This window comes from Phragmites australis, chromosome 3 (genome assembly GCF_958298935.1).
Source record: "Phragmites australis chromosome 3, lpPhrAust1.1, whole genome shotgun sequence".
Taxonomy (NCBI): domain Eukaryota; kingdom Viridiplantae; phylum Streptophyta; class Magnoliopsida; order Poales; family Poaceae; genus Phragmites; species Phragmites australis.
In genome coordinates, this window is record NC_084923.1 from 1,547,113 (window position 1) to 1,564,116 (window position 17,004).

Consider the following 17,004-nt stretch of genomic DNA (forward strand, 5'->3'; position numbering starts at 1 on the left):
GCTAGCTAGGGCATTGCTGCTTGTACGATTTTTCAGCTGTACATGGGTTCAGGGCCTTCTTTCCCGGTGCTTCTGTTTGTGGTGTTTTATGAGTAAAATATAAAATTAGATAATATATATGATCGTATTTACTAAAATAGATAACATATCGTCATATTTATAATTTTAACATCCATATTTAATACCTTATTTACCAAAAATTAATTTTTGGTACACCGTACGTTGAAAAAATACGGGTCCGACCATATTCGGCACATGAGGTGTCGAATATGACATATTCGGTACCTCATATACTAAAAATCAAGTGTATTCAACACATGAGGTGCCGAATATAGGCTACAGCGTCATATTCGGCACCTCATGTGCCAAATATGACCTATACCGGGTGTATGAATTTTGATGCTACCATTTTATACTGAAAACCTCATGTGCTTGTACAGGCCATATCCGGCACATGATGATCTAATTTTTGATATATGAGGTGTCAAATATAGGCTACAATACCATATTCAGACCTCATGTACCGAATATACTTGATTTTCGGTATATGATGTGTCGAATATATGCTACTGTGTCGAATATGGCCGAGCTCACGTTTTTTCGATGTACGGTATATCGAAAGTCAGTTTTCAGTAAATAAGGTGCCGAATACGAATGCTAAAATTGTAAATACGATGATATATTGCCTATTTCGATAAATATGGTCGTGTATATTGTTTAATTTTGAATTTTAGCCCTGCATGAAAGCAAATTAGAAATGTGTATCAGATAAATTTTAGCTATATATAATTCTCTACCCTGCCTGTCCCCTGCTTTGTGTACATATAAAAATTAATGTCTCTGGTTGCCATTGTCAAATATGACCTAGCTATCACACACAAATTAATCTCGTGACAAAGAGCATATTTTTTTAACAAAGATGATCAGAAGCTGTGCACTAACATATATACATGATTGACCAATAATAAGAAATGCATGCTAGATGCGTTCCAAAACAAATGAGCTAGTAAGAGCGCATGCAAATATATTGAAGTTACGAACCATAAACAGCAGGCGGCGTGTACGTCATTATCCGTCTGTTACGATATGATCAGACCTCCAGCAGCCAGGCCTACCATGGACGATTATACCTACGTACAGCTGTCAAACGCACGGCGCAACTAATACCAATATTATACCGTTCAATCCGATACGATTAACGCCGTTGATCCGTCTACTAATGCGTGCTTAAGTATAGCTAGATAGGTAGCCAGTACCAGCATTCAGCTGCAAGCAGTCTAAAGCCAATAATGGAGACGACGACCGATGCAACAGCAGACGCCCATTCCCGGCGCCAACCGCAAGGTTGGTAGAGGCAACCGAAGCTCCCAGACACCACCAAAAGTATTTCTTGAAACCAACTCCTGCTAATTACGAGTATTCAATTACCAAATAAGAAGAAAGGATTGGATTGTTTATTTTAGATGGATGAATCCTATATATGCGTGATTGGAACTATATTTGTATTTTAGAAAGGCGCCGTACATACCATGACTAAAAAAGTGTCTCGATTTCATGTCAACTTCGAAACACTAAAACAAAGCGTCTATATACCACTATGCATTTTCTATAAAAAAACATTTTGCATCCGAGAAAGAAAAGTTTAGCCGCCTTAGTGTACTACATGAACAAACATGAAAGGGTGATAAACAGTTATTGAGATATTTCGTGCGTGCACCTACCTAAATTTCCTGCTTAACTTACAGAGGGTAGCACACGTACTGATCGTGGTCAGGCGTGTTTCGTACACTTATTGATTGTGGTTAGGCGCACGTGTGATCCTGAGGCAAAAGCCAATATCTGGTATCAGAGCTTGAAAACAAATTCGGCACTAACTCATGAAGATGTCGATCATTACTCAGGGTGAGGCGATGCGGGAGAGTAGCGGTGTGTCGTTCTTGTACCCGTAGCTGACGGCAACGAATTGCACGAGCTGGGTAATTCGGGTGCAGGCGATGATGGAAGATCAAGGTGTCTGGGATGCAGTCGAGTTGGCGGCCAGAGCGGCTATCGACGAGAAGAAGGATAAGAAGGCAAGATCGCATCTTTTCCAAGCGCTCCCGTAGGATCTCTTGATGCATGTGGCAAGGAAGAAAACTGTAAAGGAGGTCTGTGACTGTCTCAAGACAAGGTTCGTTGGCTCAGATCACATTAAGAACGCGCGACTACAGACGTTGAAGGGTGACTTCAATGCCATGTGCATACAGGACGGACCAGTACACCGAAAAGCTCAACGCCATGTCCGTGAGGTACGCCAATCTGGAGGAGATGCTAGATGATGTTGTGTTGGTCAAGAAGTTGTTTGACACCGTGCCGGATCGATTCTTGAGTGTGATCGTTGGGATCGAGTAGTTTTATGACCTCGACAAGATGCCACTCGAGGAAGTCGTGGGTGGGTAAAGGCTTTTGAAGAACGTGCTCGCCCGCATGCATATGGTAGTAACATCACTAGTAACGGCCAACTTCTGCTCACTCAGACCGAGTGGCAGGCATGACAGAAGAAGGACGGCAACAACTCCTCATCAAGCAACAAGGGAAAATACCACCCTCTTGCATATAGCAACCACGGTCGGGGTGTTCGTGGACACGACAGAGGCCGTGGCAGAGGTGGTCGTGGCCGTACATCGCGTAATGATGAGGAGAGTGGCTCAAGAGGCAGTTGCCACAACAAGAGTCACATCAAATTCTATAATTGCTATAAGATGGGGTACTACGCGAATGAATGCAAGGCACCAAAGAAGAAGAAGGAAGAGAAAGGTGAGACACATCTCACACGTACCGATAACACCGAGCTAGCCTTACTGCTCGCAGTATTAGATGAGACGGTATCAGGACTGTGGTAGAGGCGGGATGCCATGTTGCTAAATGAGGAGAAGTTGAAGCCGGAGCTATGCGACACCACAGAGGTTGGTTCCAGCTCTGAGGTTTGGTACCTTGACAATAGAGCTAGTAATCACATGATCGGTGACAAAGAGAAGTTCAAAGTACTTGATGAAAGTGTCACTGGCAGGATGAAGTTCGATGATGGCTCTATGATGCAGATCATGGGCTTAGGATATGTCCTACTCAGTTGCAGGAATGACAACTAGTGGCTGTTGTAGGATGTCTACTACATTCCAAGACTGTGCAGCAACATCATCAGCCTAAGACAACTTACTGAGGACACAAGGTGATCATGAAGGTTGAACATCAACACATATATGGTATCAGTCCTACGTGATTGTTGATGAAAGTGAGGCAAACTCCAAATGACCTCTACAAGATCGAGCTGCATCAAGCGACATCGGTGTGTCTCTTAGCCAACCTTGAAGACCTAGTATGGCTATGTCATGTGAGGCTCGGTGACATCAACTTCACTATTATGAAGTTGCTCGTTGACAAGGAAATAGGGGTAGGAGGGTCGTCGATCACGCACCCAAACTAGCTATGTCAAAGATGTTTGGTGGTGAAGCAGGCGAGGTAGTTTTTCCCAACAACGGCAAATTTTAGGGCGTAGAAGCCACTCGAGCTACTACATGCTGATCTCTGCAGGTCGATCACACCTTCGACTCTCGCTGATAATATTTACTTTATGTTAATTGTTGATGATTACTCACGGTGGATGTGGGTGTACGTGATCAAGTTGAAGGACCAAGCCTGCTCCGTATTCAGAAGGTTCAAGCTGCAGGCCGAGAACATGAGTGGTAGAATGTTAAGACGTTAATGACTGATCCGATGGGGAGTTTCTCTCTGTCGAGTTAACCCGGCTATGCTAGGAGGCCGAGATCGAGTGGCACCTCACCACGCCATACACACCACAGCAAAATGGCATGGTGGAGCGGAGGAACAGGACCGTGATGGAGATGGCGAGGTCCCTTCTCAAGAGCATGAACGTGCTTGGAAGATTTTAGAGGAGCCAGTGTGACACGCGGTGTACCTGCTGAACCGCTTGCCGACGAAGGCGCTGGACGATACCACTCTGTTCAAGGTCTAGAGTGGAAGGAAGTCGCATCTAGCACACCTTCGTGTGTTCGGCTGCACGGCGCACGCAAAAGTGACGACACCACACTTGAAGAAACTCGATAACTGAAGCTAGCCGATGGTGTATCTTGGAGTCGAGGATGGCTGCAAGGCACACCGTCTCTTTGATCCATGGCGCAGGAAAATTCATGTAAGTCGTGATGTCAAATTTAAAGAAAATGTGGAGTGGAGTTGGAGTACAGGTGCAGGCGGCGGGGATCCATCAAATTTCACTATCGAGGTGGAGTTCAGCACCGAACCGGCAGTGGGCAGCTCTGCACCTCACGGGTGTGGCCCGACAGGCTTGCCAGCGCCCGCAGCACAAGTCGATGCTGCTAGTCGGCGAGGTGACACCGCGAGGACCAGTTACCAGGGTGTGCGCTGCAACACGCACGGCACTAACTGCTCTAATATATCCTTCCACATAGACGGTGACACCGACTCCTGAATCACCAACGGATGATCAGGCTACACCATTGCCGAGTGGCAACAGCTGCACATACAAAGGGTCTATTCGTTACAGGCACATCGATGACATCATGAGAGATTCTCAAAGAGTGGACCTTGATGAGGAGGGCATGGAAGAAGAGGCCATGCTTGTATAGACGGAGGAGCTGTCTTGCTACTGCGAGGCTGCTGGGCAGCAGGTCTGAGAGGACACCATGGCTAAGGAGATCGAGTCCATAGAGAAGAACGACACATGGACTCTCTCGGTGCTACCAGCTGGTCATAAGCCGATTGGACTCAAATGAGTTTACAAACTAAAGAAGAACACTAAAGGAGGCATGATCAAGCACAAGGCGAGGCTGGTCGTGAAAGGATATGTGCAGCGGCAAGGAATTGATTTTGAAGAAGTGTTTGCTCCGGTGACTAGGCTAGACACTGTGCGCATCATCCTTGTTGTTGCAGCCAATCGAGGTTGGTAGGTTCATCACCTGGATGCCAAGTTAGCATTCTTAAATGGTCAGCTCGAAGAGGAAGTATACGTGACCTAGACAAAGGGATTTGTAGTTAAGAACAAAGAGCACCTCATGCTCAAACTCAGCAAGGAGCTGTATGGACTCCGACAGGCGCCATGAGCATGGAATATTTAGCTTGATAGGAGCTTGAAACAAATTGGTTTTAGCAGATGTTCACAAGAGCAGGCCGTATACACAAGAGGATTAGGTCTTGCATGTATGATAGTCAGAGTATATGTTGATCTCATTGTGATAGGAGAAAGTCCAGAGCAGATTATGGGATTCAAGTAGCAGATGATGAGTGAGTTCAAGATGATCTATCTCGGATTACTCAATTACTATCTCGGGATTGAAGTAGCACAAGAAGATAGGAGAAATACAATCAAGCAAACAGCATATGCGAAGAAGGTCCTTGGTTAATTCGGTATGCTGGATTGCAATCCCATAAAATTTCCCATGGAACAGAGGACTCAATTGTATAAGGATCCAGATGGGCAGCTGGTGGATGCAATTGAATATCGTCGCATCATTGGTTGTCTAAGGTATTTACTCCATACAAGACATGACCTTTCATTTACTGTCGGGGTGGCAAGCAGATTCATGGAGAAGCCCACGGTGATGCATCGTAAGACATTGAAGCAGATTCTTCGGTATTTGAAGGGCACCGTCCATTATGGGCTTGTGTATTCGAGAGGAGGAAGAGAAGAAGTAATCACTGGGTACACTGATAGTGATCTGGCCAGTGACATGGATGACAGGAAGAGTATTGGAGGTATGGCTTTCTGTATCAATGATAGTTTGGTGTCATAGAATTCACAGAAGTAGAAAACGGTGGCTCTGTCTTCGTGCGATGTTGAATTCATGGCAGCAACAACGGCAACATGCCAAGCTTTGTGGCTTAGAAATCTTTTGGAAGAGCTAACAGGAGAAGAGTCCAAAGCAATGAAATTGTTAGTTGACAACAAATCTACAATTGCTTTGATGAAGAATTCAATGTTTCATGACCGCAACAAACACATTGATACTAAGTTTCATTTTATTCGTGAGTGTGTTGAAGGAGGCCAGATTGAAGTGGAGTTCAACTGCATAGAGGAGCAGCTAGCCGATGCTCTGACGAAGGCATTGCCAGCGGTGAAGCTGACGGTCACGCGACATCTACTGGGAATTCGTGATCTCAGCCCACGTCAAGATTAGGGGGGAGTATGTTAGACTAATCCCAACGTGGGTCTCAGGGACTCGTTTCATGCGGAGCGGAAGCAAGGAGCTGTGTTCAAGTCAGAAACTTTAGTTCATATATAGTTCGTATACGGGTCGGATGTCGTATGTGTGCAGGAGTACGTATAATTAGAGTTTGAGTTAGAATTAATTTAATTTAGAGTTCGGTTAGCAGTCACTTTAAATATTGAGTTATAACCCCTGGATTGTAGCGAGTTAAAAAATCTAAATTTTCCTCTAGAGAAGTTTCAATCTGCTCCCGAGTCTTGCTTGTTCTCGACAAGATTGTAGAAATACGTTCCCATCAAATTTGAGTTACGCGTGTTCGATCTGTATTTGCATTAGACCAAGTAGGTCACGACTCGTGTGTATCTACATGAGCATATACTCGATGGTCGTGTGCTTGAGCGCCTGCGTGGTCGAACGCCTGTATGGTCGAGAGATTACGTGGACGAGCACGCATTGCTGGTCGCTCACATTGTTGAGTAGTCGGGCGTAAGCTGATCGTAGTCGGGCACGAACTGATCTCACACGTACTGATCGTGATTAGACGTGTTCATGATCAGATACCAACTGGTTGCATACGTATTGATCGTGGTCAAACGTGTGTGTGATGGTGAGCTAGAAGCCAACATTCTATACCCCCTTGAAACGCATTGGTGCTTTCCACTCGATCGGTAGCTAGCTAGCTCGGCACCTTTCTGCTTTAGTTTCTCTTTGGGCATGCTTAGATTCCAAAGCTTCACCCTTCCCCACCTCACCATCTCTCTTACCGGCCTTGCAATTCAACCTCCGTTGTATTCCTCTGCGGCTATGCGTCAGACCTGATCTCAGCTAGCTATACACAGACACAGTTGGGTAGTTGCTCATCAGCAGCTCCCGGTCGTCCGCCTTTCTTTCCCCTCCCCGTTGCCCCCCGGCTTAGGAACCCTCGAATAGACGCCTCACCATCTCCTTTGTGTCCTTGCTAACTAACTCCTCATTAAAACCTTCTTCTTCCCCTCTCCTCTTCCGCCTCGTTGCTTAATTAGCTAGCTGGCTGGCTGGTTAGCCTCGCCATATATACATACCCAACGCCGCACACGCGCACGCAAACGAGAGCACCAACCGGGCCAAGAAAGCTAGCGAACTCCGGCTATTAGGTGCGTCGAATTGAAGAAGAAAGGCCGGGCATATATCGGCCGATATATGCAGGGTTGTGATCACGGAGGAGGGAGCCTGGGCATGGACATGGGCGTGGGGTTCGCTGGCGGCGCCCAGTGCTCGTCGTCTTCGGCGACGGCTGCCGCCGCCGCCGCTGCAGCGGCGGAGGCAGAGGAGCGGCAGCTGCTCAAGGGGGAGATCGCGGTGCACCCGCTGTGCGAGCAGCTGGTGGCGGCGCACGTGGGTTGCCTGCGCGTGGCGACGCCCATCGACCACCTCCCCCTCATCGACGCGCAGCTGGCGCAGTCGAGCGGCCTAATCCACTCCTACGCCGTACACCACCGCCCCTTCCTCTCCCCGCACGAGAAGCCCGACCTCGACTCCTTCCTCGTACGTCCTTTAATTTCCATGGCCGCGCATTTATCTCCATCTAGCCATCTAGGTTTCAAGCTAATTCTTGAGAACCCTGGATGCATGCATGATGATGCAGGCGCAATACCTGATGCTGCTGTGCTCGTTCCGCGAGCAGCTACAGCAGCACGTCCGGGTGCACGCCGTGGAGGCCGTCATGGCCTGCCGCGAGATCGAGCAGTCCCTGCAGGACCTAACCGGTAAGACGTACGTAGTATATTGTTTGCGTATCTCAATTCCCTCTTTTTCTTTCCCTTCTTTTTGGTTGCATTTGCATGAAGTGAAGGTGCAATTTTGATATTTTTTTCTTCTTCTCATGATTCGGTGCACCTTTCTTGTTCCTGGTAGTTAGTTTCAATGGTACACACGCATTGTTTCTTTAGTTTGTTGACGTCTGTAAACAGTGACGGATCTAAAACCGAGAAGTATAGGACTCTTCCTCTTCATCTCTCTCCTTCCTCTATTTTTTTTCTTTTCCTCTCTCCTTCTTCTTCTCCTCTTCTTCTCTTCGCTCCCCTCTTACAAGTGTACAAAGGTAAAATTAGTTGTAGCGTCGTCTTCTCTCAAGGTGTATGTGCCTTGCCTTTTAAGGCTTCCTCATTCCTCCACAGGTGCACGCATCTGTTGAGATTCAAAGTTGTAATACTAACAGGCAGCAAATCTAGCATACGAAAAGCAGGAACAAGAATGCAAAACCAAGCGTGTTCTAGAAAAAAAAAATGCAAAATCAAGGAGTATATATATACGTACATGGGCTGTTAAAGATTGGATTGCTCCAAGTTCCTACTCAATCTGATGGTGAGGTCAAGGCCCACGTAGCAAAGCCCAACAGCCCAACCGTACATGGCAAGCGCAGAAGAAGCCATGCAAGCCCTACTATCTCTGTTAGAAGAAAAAAAACTGAAGCCACACCAAATTCTTATTATTTTTTAGCATAATTTTCGTGCTAGTAAAAGAAGAACGTATTGGGGAAGGGTGTCAGTGGTTATCATAGTCATCCTCCTTAAGGCTTAAGAACACGGGCCAAAATCCAATTTCGTCGTCAATGCACTCACCAAGTGTAATTGGCAAGCTCGAGAGCATGGCTGTTAGCCACAAAAGATGAGTGCCACACGGTTGGACTAGCTAGCTACTAGTTGGTAGAAACAAATACTCAACAATTGCAACCGTTCTTAGGTTGTATATATAAGGTGGTGTTTTTATGATTTTAATTAAGATATGGTCTTGCACATAGTGCTTTACAACTAAGTTTTTAAAGGCGTTCACTAAAGGAGGTGACTCTAGCTGGTTCAAAGACTAGATCTATTACACGCAATTTCAGAAGTTTCCAATCATAGAAATGAAATTTCCTACCCTCCAAATATCTAGGAAAAGCAAAATCATCTCCAGGATTAGTTATCACCTAATTACTACCCCATGACCCTAGAGGAGAAAGGAGGTTTCGTATGACATGACCACACACTCTTCGCGTGCGGTCGTCCTCTTATAATGAAAAGTGAAACATAGGAGTATAAGCTTAGGAAAACAGAAGGCCGATTCGATACAACTTAGGAAAAGCTTGTGTGCGAGAGAGAGATACAGCTGTGCATATCTTAGCATCACTACTACGGAACAGTCCATCGATAGTTATAGTGCTAATTTTCCAGCCGGCAGTACGTAACGGACACAGTGAAACCTAGGATGTCATCACTGCCAGTGTTTTTGGACCATCAGTAAAGCCTTTTCTAGCAAAAAAAAAGAAAAGGAAAAAGAAAATAAATCCATCCGTCGTGCTATCACTGGACCTCGATGTGCTCGTTGACATGCTCGCCGCCATCGTCACCGGACCTCGCCGTACTCGCCGCCACCGGACCTCGCCGTATTACTCACAAACAATCACAGAATATTCACAAATTCACAAAACATTCACAAAATCACTGAAAATCACAAATTCACATAACAATCACAATCACAAACATTCTCACCCACACACATTTGGTAATCATAAACATTCAAAAAATCAAGAAAAACAATCACAGATGCTCGACTGCCCACTGTCGTCTGCCGCAGCTACTTGTTGTGCAGTCGCCGGAATTGGCCGGCAACGAACTTAAGCTCCTCGGCGCGCAGCGCGAAGGCCTCTACCTCGGAGATGGCTCTGATGGTGCGCGTGGAGAGCGGGAAGTTGGCGCCGGCCTTGGGGTCGAGCGCCCACGTGAGCAGCTCCTCGCCGCAGAAGTCCTCTTCCTTGAGCAAGCCCTGTTGTAGAACCCCATGCGGCCGCCGTCAGTGGCGGAGCTCTCGAGGCGGCCCCAGATGATGAGGAGCATCTCGTCAACGGGGCCCCCTCGTAGACGATGGTCTTGAGGCGCTCGCAAATGGCGTCGAGGCCGGTGGACTCCTTGGATTGGATTGCGAGGCCGGTGGGGAGGAGGCTGGTGGGAGAGGATAAGGGAGAGAGAGAGAGAGAGAGCCGGATGTGGCCGGTGGGGAGGATAAGGCAGTCGGACGAGAGAGATGAGAGAGAGGGGGGGGGGGCAAACGTGAGCTTTTGCGAGCAAAAGTTTATTGGAACAGAAATTCGGATCCGGCCACCTCTTCACTGCCGATTGATACTATAAATCGGCAGTGAAGGGCATCACTGCCGGCTCAATTTATCAGCCAGCAGTAATTCCCCTTATTTGATTGCTAGTTTAATTTTTTTGAAAGGTTTTATTTGATTGCGAGATTTACGTCGAAACCGGCAAGGGGGAGTGTTTTATTATTAGAGATCGAACACTCAAAATTTTCAGAGATAGTAGTATCAAAAAATGATGGTTTTGATGAGCTATGTTATCTTATCTACCTATGCAGTTAAAGCCCCTGCAGGCCCCCGAGCTACTAGCCAGTTTCGTATAGCTATAGCGCTGCTGAACACTGTTACATATAGAGTCTAGCTGCAAAATTCCAATGCGTCTGGATCTAGCACACGTGCTTTAATTGGGTACTTTTCAAGTTGCCATGAGCATGGCTGGTACAATTGTCTAGCTAGGCAGCTAACTCTCACGTTTCAATTCGTGCATGTCTGCATGCCTCCGTACTTGTTTGTGTGGTGTCTGACTGGTGATTCTGTTATCTGAATTGATGAAAACGGTCGAGCATTTTTCTTGTTTACAAATCATGAATGGTGTTGGCTAATACTCCTAATTTACTGGTGTGCATGCAGGCGCGACGCTGGAGGAAGGCACGGGGGCGACCATGTCGGAGGACGAGGATGAGCCGCCGATAATGGAGGTGGCGATGGATATAGGCTCGGACGGGCACGACATGATGGGCTTCGGCCCGCTCCTCCCCACCGACTCCGAGCGCTCACTCATGGAGAGGGTCAGGCAGGAGCTCAAGATCGAGCTCAAGCAGGTAAAATCAAAACAAAATACCACATGCATGTAGTTCTTCATTCATATATAAACATCAAGTTTCTATTTCTATGCCACCTACTCTGCTTTGATTAAGCTGATCATGCCATTTCAAATTCGTTGCAGGGTTTCAAGTCAAGAATTGAGGACGTGAGGGAAGAAATTATGAGGAAAAGGCGGGCCGGGAAGCTGCCTGGCGACACCACCAGCATCCTCAAGCAATGGTGGCAGCAACACTCCAAGTGGCCATACCCCACGGTGTGTACATGGTACCTATCATGCATGCATGCAAGAATCCAACCAGCCACCATACCTGTTGCCCTTCTTGGCTGTTCTCCGTACAGCTTGCTGAAAACTTATTCACAACATATTCCTAGTGTCATTTAATTATGTGGTTTTTAATGATTTCTCGGCAATTATGTGGTTTTAAATTCCATACATATCCTAAAGATGATATCATTTGAGTGTCTGCTACAGGAAGATGATAAGGCAAAGCTTGTCGAAGAGACTGGCCTGCAGCTGAAACAAATCAACAACTGGTTCATCAATCAGAGGAAGAGAAATTGGCACAACAACTCTCAGACGTCAACCCTGAAATCAAAGCGTAAAAGGTGACCAAAAACTCTCTAATGTGCAGATCTCTCCTGTAGTTTGCTCCATCATCTCTACGTCGGTTTCTGATGCAATTTTTCTCTCTTCATTTGACATAATATATGCAGGTGAGAGCTAGATGCAAAATGTATATCTGACCAAATATACCAACTAGCTAATCAAACGAAGCTCGATAATGGTGACCCAAAAAATAAGAGGATCGGTCGATTCAACTGTATATCTAGTCATTAGTCAGAGGTGACAAATTGATGGCATATATACATACTAGTCTGACCACTGGCGTATTTGTTTGTTGTGATTTTTGAGCTGATATGCTCAAAGCATACTATTCTTGTTATTGGTAGTCTTAGTTTGTCCCGAGTGTACGTACATAATCCGTGGATTAATTCATTTCATGTCCACATATATAGTGACCATCAACTGGCAGAAAATTTGAATTCATGTTCGTACATTGTAGAAGCTACTGTTATTACTTGTCAACAATCTGTTACATTCAGAAATATGTAGCCGTCAATCATATACAGTTACCCGCAAAAAAAAAAATCATATACAGTTGTTTTGAAAGTATTCAACGACTGCTTGGAACGAAATCTCCATCGCTGTGGGCCTTGCATCAATTAGGTATACCAAGTTGAAATTGAAAATGGACTAGCGGTGGAGATTAATTTGGACAATTAGGCCTAACCAACACCACAAGACAAATTAAGGCTGGAGCAAGCCTCTCATGATAATCTCAAAGTTTTCCAGAGCATAATGAATAAGAAGCCTTTTTGCAAGGGCAACCGCGATTCTGATTAGCGTCTAGAATTACATGATCATACATCTATGATTATTGTCTCAAGAGATAATTGTCATGCAACTTGTCATATATTCCAATCGATTAATGCTGGAGCTAGCTACGTCTCAACCAAGGACAACTCCGTTGAGACCTCACTATCATGGAATCAACCTCACTGCTGTTCCCTGATAATTGGTTTAGCACAAAAAAGGAGAGAACTCCGATAAGATCAGCTTGAGGGTTGCTGCCTGTCTATTCATCTCGTCCTATGATGATACATATGAAGGCACTGGTTGTGCTCATTAGCGTTTCATTCCTTCACTCCATTATCAACTGTCATAAAGTTGTGATTCTAATATAAAGTGAAGTAAATTCAGAACCACAATATTCAGGTTTTTACATGACTCGGACACGCTCCAGTTGTCAATCATTTGTCAAAAACAGACAACCAACAATCTCCATGAACAACGGTATCGTCAAATTCAAATACAGCTTTCCGACTCACGATTCACAGTCGTTCCTTATTTGAAGAATATACTCAACACAAGCCACTGATGGTTTCATCCTAGGAAATTCAAATCTCGTTCACCGTTTACCACAGAGCAGCCAGTGTCCCAACATCAACTATAACACTACAAGAGTCCTACTGTTTACATGTTCACAATATTTTGGTTACCTATCGAAGGCACATCTCCAATTGTTGCGTGTTCTTCACTTGCCATAGTAACCCTGAGGGGCGTAGGAACCTTGTGGGGGGTAAGAACCAGGTGGAGGGTATGCACCAGGTGGAGGATATGCACCACCCTGGGGGTAACCTGCCGCGGGGTAACCAGCTGGAGGATAACCTTGAGCAGGAGGTGGTGGATAGCCACCATAAGGTTGCCCGTATGCTGGTTGTGGTGCATATCCAGCAGGAGGCGGGATAGGTTGATCGATGCGTGACATTTGTTGCACCGGAGGCACTGCCATAGGCTGTGGGCCGAACTTCCCATCCCTCTTGTCCATTTCAATTTTGTGCTGTGTCTGCAGATGCATTTCAGTCCCATAAGATAATGTACGGGTTAAGAGTAATGATTAGTAAGGTTACAAGCAGAAATGGATGTGTACATACCTGCATACAGGCACAAACCCTGAAAACAAGGCAGCATAGGATTATCAGAACTGGGAACTTGACTATGGAGATGAGAAAGAAAAGAATTAGGGGAGCCTTACGTCCAGTAGACCATATTAGACAAGCAGGAAAGGATCTGGGAAGCCTCGGAAAGTTCCTGACTACCAACAATGGCTGCAACTATAGAGAATATGCAAGCAAGTTGTTGAAGGCAGAACATGAAGCCCTGCAGTTAAAAGTGATATTCAGTCCAACCGACACATTGAAGAAGCCCTGCACAGGAGCTTGAACGTGGGCTCAGGTCAGACAAAGCAAAGATAGGAGGGAAGTGAGTTACAATGATGCAGTTATCGCACTGAGTTGTCTGTATGTTGAATTCGTCTTGCAGCAAGAAGCGGGTTGACGCAACTGAATTGCCAAAGCAAAGAAACACCTGAAAAGAAAGCATACTTTCAAGTTGAAATCAGGTCTTACCTAGGTTGAAGGTACAGAGACAAAAGCATCAGGCGTTTGACTGTGAGAAATGGAGCTTTACATCAGCATTGCCCCAATTGTACAATGATATAATCTATTAATCAAGTAGCATAAAACACAAAGCTAGCCAAATAAATCTATCTTAAGTATAAATCATCTGCAGTGATCATTTAAGCTTAATACACGGCGTTTCCAGGCATACCATGAAATAATAAAGTACAATGAGATTAGCAAATATGAAATTTAATAAATTCGGCACAAAATACTGGCATAAAATCCATCAGTTCCATATCTGCATTAGAACTAGTAGATAGAACTAGTAGATATGTCACAATGGAATTCGAGCGCTTCCAAGTCATAACTAAGAAGTACAATGAGAGGAAACTGCAGAGTAAAAGCAAACAGATGGGCCTTGTACCTCAGTTGCAAGACAGAACTCTGGGCATCGGCTTTCACCACACCTTCCGCTGCATGGCATATAGCCAGCACAACAGACATATCTACACAACACAGAAGCACAATGGGAGTAAGTGATGAGGGGTTTAAACAAAAAGTTCCAGTGATAATCATGACACGTAGAACAAAATTGAATGCACGCTACCTTGACATGTCATTATAGAGAGACCTTTTGCGAAGCATGTACGAGACGCATGGTCCACTGAATAGAAAAGGCAAATGTAGCAGATTAAAAAATGGGTAAAAATATTCACATTTCTAGATGATAACCTTGCCAACCCATGCCAACACATTATAGCCTTGTTTCACACACTAGAAGAGTACCACATGCTGTAACAGCACTGCAGAAAATGATGAAACACACTAGAGCCCTTCGTTTTGGATTACAATGCTTTGGAAATGTGAGTGCCAGACAAAATCAAGTCCTTTATATGATTGGTTATGAATGAACGTGCAGTCTGGAATGACCTTGAAGGCAAGGAACGAACACTGTTGGTCAAGACTCAACAGAAACAAAAGATGATACACTTTTTCAGTGCTCTTTGGCCCAATTTATCTTGTGTGCAGCTAACGACGGAATGTAGTGGGATAGTTTCTATGTCCATGTTGATGATTTCTACAACAACCGGCTTCAGAGGGGGAGATGAAGCTGTCATCTTTCCTCTTTTGGGTTTGCGGCAGCTGCTACATGGGCTGTGTGCACTTGTTGCAATGATCGGGTCTTGTACAGAGACGCTGGCAGGCCCAGTGGATTTGGCATTATCATTCAATTTTTTTTCAAAAGATTTCTTGCAGCCGTTGACTGAACTTGAGTTAATTTAGGAGGCAAAATGGCAAATTGGGTGAAATGAGGTATCTCCGTCAACTCTGCAAATATGCTCAATATTGACTACACGCTGGTACTGCTTATGGATACAACTAATGGAGGAACTCTAATCGTTGCTTTCCATGCTTCGGTTAAGTTTGTATCCTGGAATTGTTGTACGCTTGTATGCCATTTAGGATCCTCAGGTATCAATAAGGTGTTTAGAAAACCGGTATGTCCCAAGAAATGGCTAAAATGCAACAGTCTAGGTCTTAGCCCAATCTGAACCGTGTACGTGCTGGTTTAATTTCTTTAGAATAGGATTCAAATAGAACAGGGAGCTTGCTGCTCTGCGGACTAGGATGCTAAAACATCACCAATTGCCACATGTATACTCTATTCCGAACACCCGAATATAGCCTGATTCTAGCGATATGCAAACATGATAAGAGCACAAGAACCCCACCTGCCTAATTTTTAGAGTATTCAGTTGTTGCCTCTAATAAATCGTTACGAATTTAGGCATTTTTACGGTCGCTGGTAACTAAACAGCACAAATGCAGAATCCACACAGAACTCTCCTGATTAAATCCCCTTAAACCCTAACTATATTGAAAAATAGAACAGGCAACTTTTCCCAGATCTATCAAAAAAGCAGGGAAGTCGAAACTCAAAAATCGCAGATATGGAGATCGGCGAGGATCGATCACTCACCACCACAGTGCGAGGCAGCAGTCTGCAACAACGGCCACAAAACCGAAAATCCATCAAAACCAAATCCCCCTCCGGAGATCACAGGAAGAGGGGAAAAAAGAGAGAAGGAAATGAACAGAGCGAGCAAGGGTGGTTACAGGGGAAGTCGGCCTGGATGGTGCTCATGAGATCGGTGTGCCAGAGGTTGCGGTAGCTCTGGCGGAGCTGCATCTTGTCGAGGTTGGCCTGCGACGACGCCATCGCCGCCCGTCCGACTCCTGCGGATAGATCGCCGATCTAGCGAGGCGGACGGGGTGGGAGTCCGATCCGGCGCTGCTTGCTTGCTTCAACTGGGAGAGGCCTGGTGGGGAGCGCACTACGGAGAGAAGAAATGCGACGCTTGGGTGCGGCCGTGGACCCTTTGAGCTCGGGTCAACGGTCCTTTTTCCTTTTTTTCTTTTTATTTTATGACAAGGCTCTTTTCTTTTGTTTAGAGACATCAATACAACGTGTAGACAACAAGCACACAATTATATCACCATATAATCACATAACATCTACCAAAAAAGAAGATACAGAACTTAAAGATCGATAAAATCATTATAAATATCTAACTGTTGATGAAATTATTATTTACAACTAAAAGAAAATTTTATCTCAATGAGAAAAAAAATCAAACATGTGATTTATTCTAATATGTAAAGGTACGATTCTGAGGTCTCCTTTTTCTTGTCAAGGCTCCTTTTCTCGTATTAACCTACGAAACGGAATTGACCTCGGGGTCGTTGCAATGGCCTGTTCCGACGATTTGCTCGAGAAATATGGGCCTCAGATTCTCGGATGGTAAGGCTGGGCTTAACGGGCCTTCAAGGTTTCGGGTGGGCTTGACGAGACGCTTTCCGCCTTGCTTGCTTGATCCAGCAGCAACCAGGAAG

The 17,004-nt window shown here is 45.3% G+C and overlaps 2 protein-coding genes across 2 annotated transcripts; one reads left to right on the forward strand and one right to left on the reverse strand.

Annotated features, from left to right (window-relative positions):
* Nucleotides 1–7,041: 7,041 nt before the first annotated feature.
* LOC133911456 (homeobox protein knotted-1-like 3) lies at nt 7,042–12,193 on the forward strand. Its single transcript, XM_062353699.1, has 6 exons — nt 7,042–7,745; nt 7,846–7,966; nt 10,951–11,141; nt 11,267–11,398; nt 11,618–11,751; nt 11,860–12,193. The coding sequence occupies exons 1-6, from the start codon at nt 7,401–7,403 to the stop codon at nt 11,861–11,863; spliced, it is 927 nt and encodes a 308-aa protein (XP_062209683.1). The 5' UTR covers nt 7,042–7,400; the 3' UTR covers nt 11,864–12,193.
* Nucleotides 12,194–12,864: 671 nt separating this feature from the next.
* LOC133911457 (uncharacterized) lies at nt 12,865–16,480 on the reverse strand. The gene is made up of 8 exons (XM_062353700.1): nt 16,228–16,480; nt 16,091–16,112; nt 14,717–14,773; nt 14,534–14,615; nt 13,979–14,074; nt 13,743–13,867; nt 13,642–13,660; nt 12,865–13,553 (listed from the first exon to the last, which is right to left on the reverse strand). Exons 1-8 carry the CDS (start codon nt 16,328–16,330, stop codon nt 13,242–13,244), a joined length of 816 nt encoding a protein of 271 aa, XP_062209684.1. The 5' UTR covers nt 16,331–16,480; the 3' UTR covers nt 12,865–13,241.
* Nucleotides 16,481–17,004: the final 524 nt, after the last annotated feature.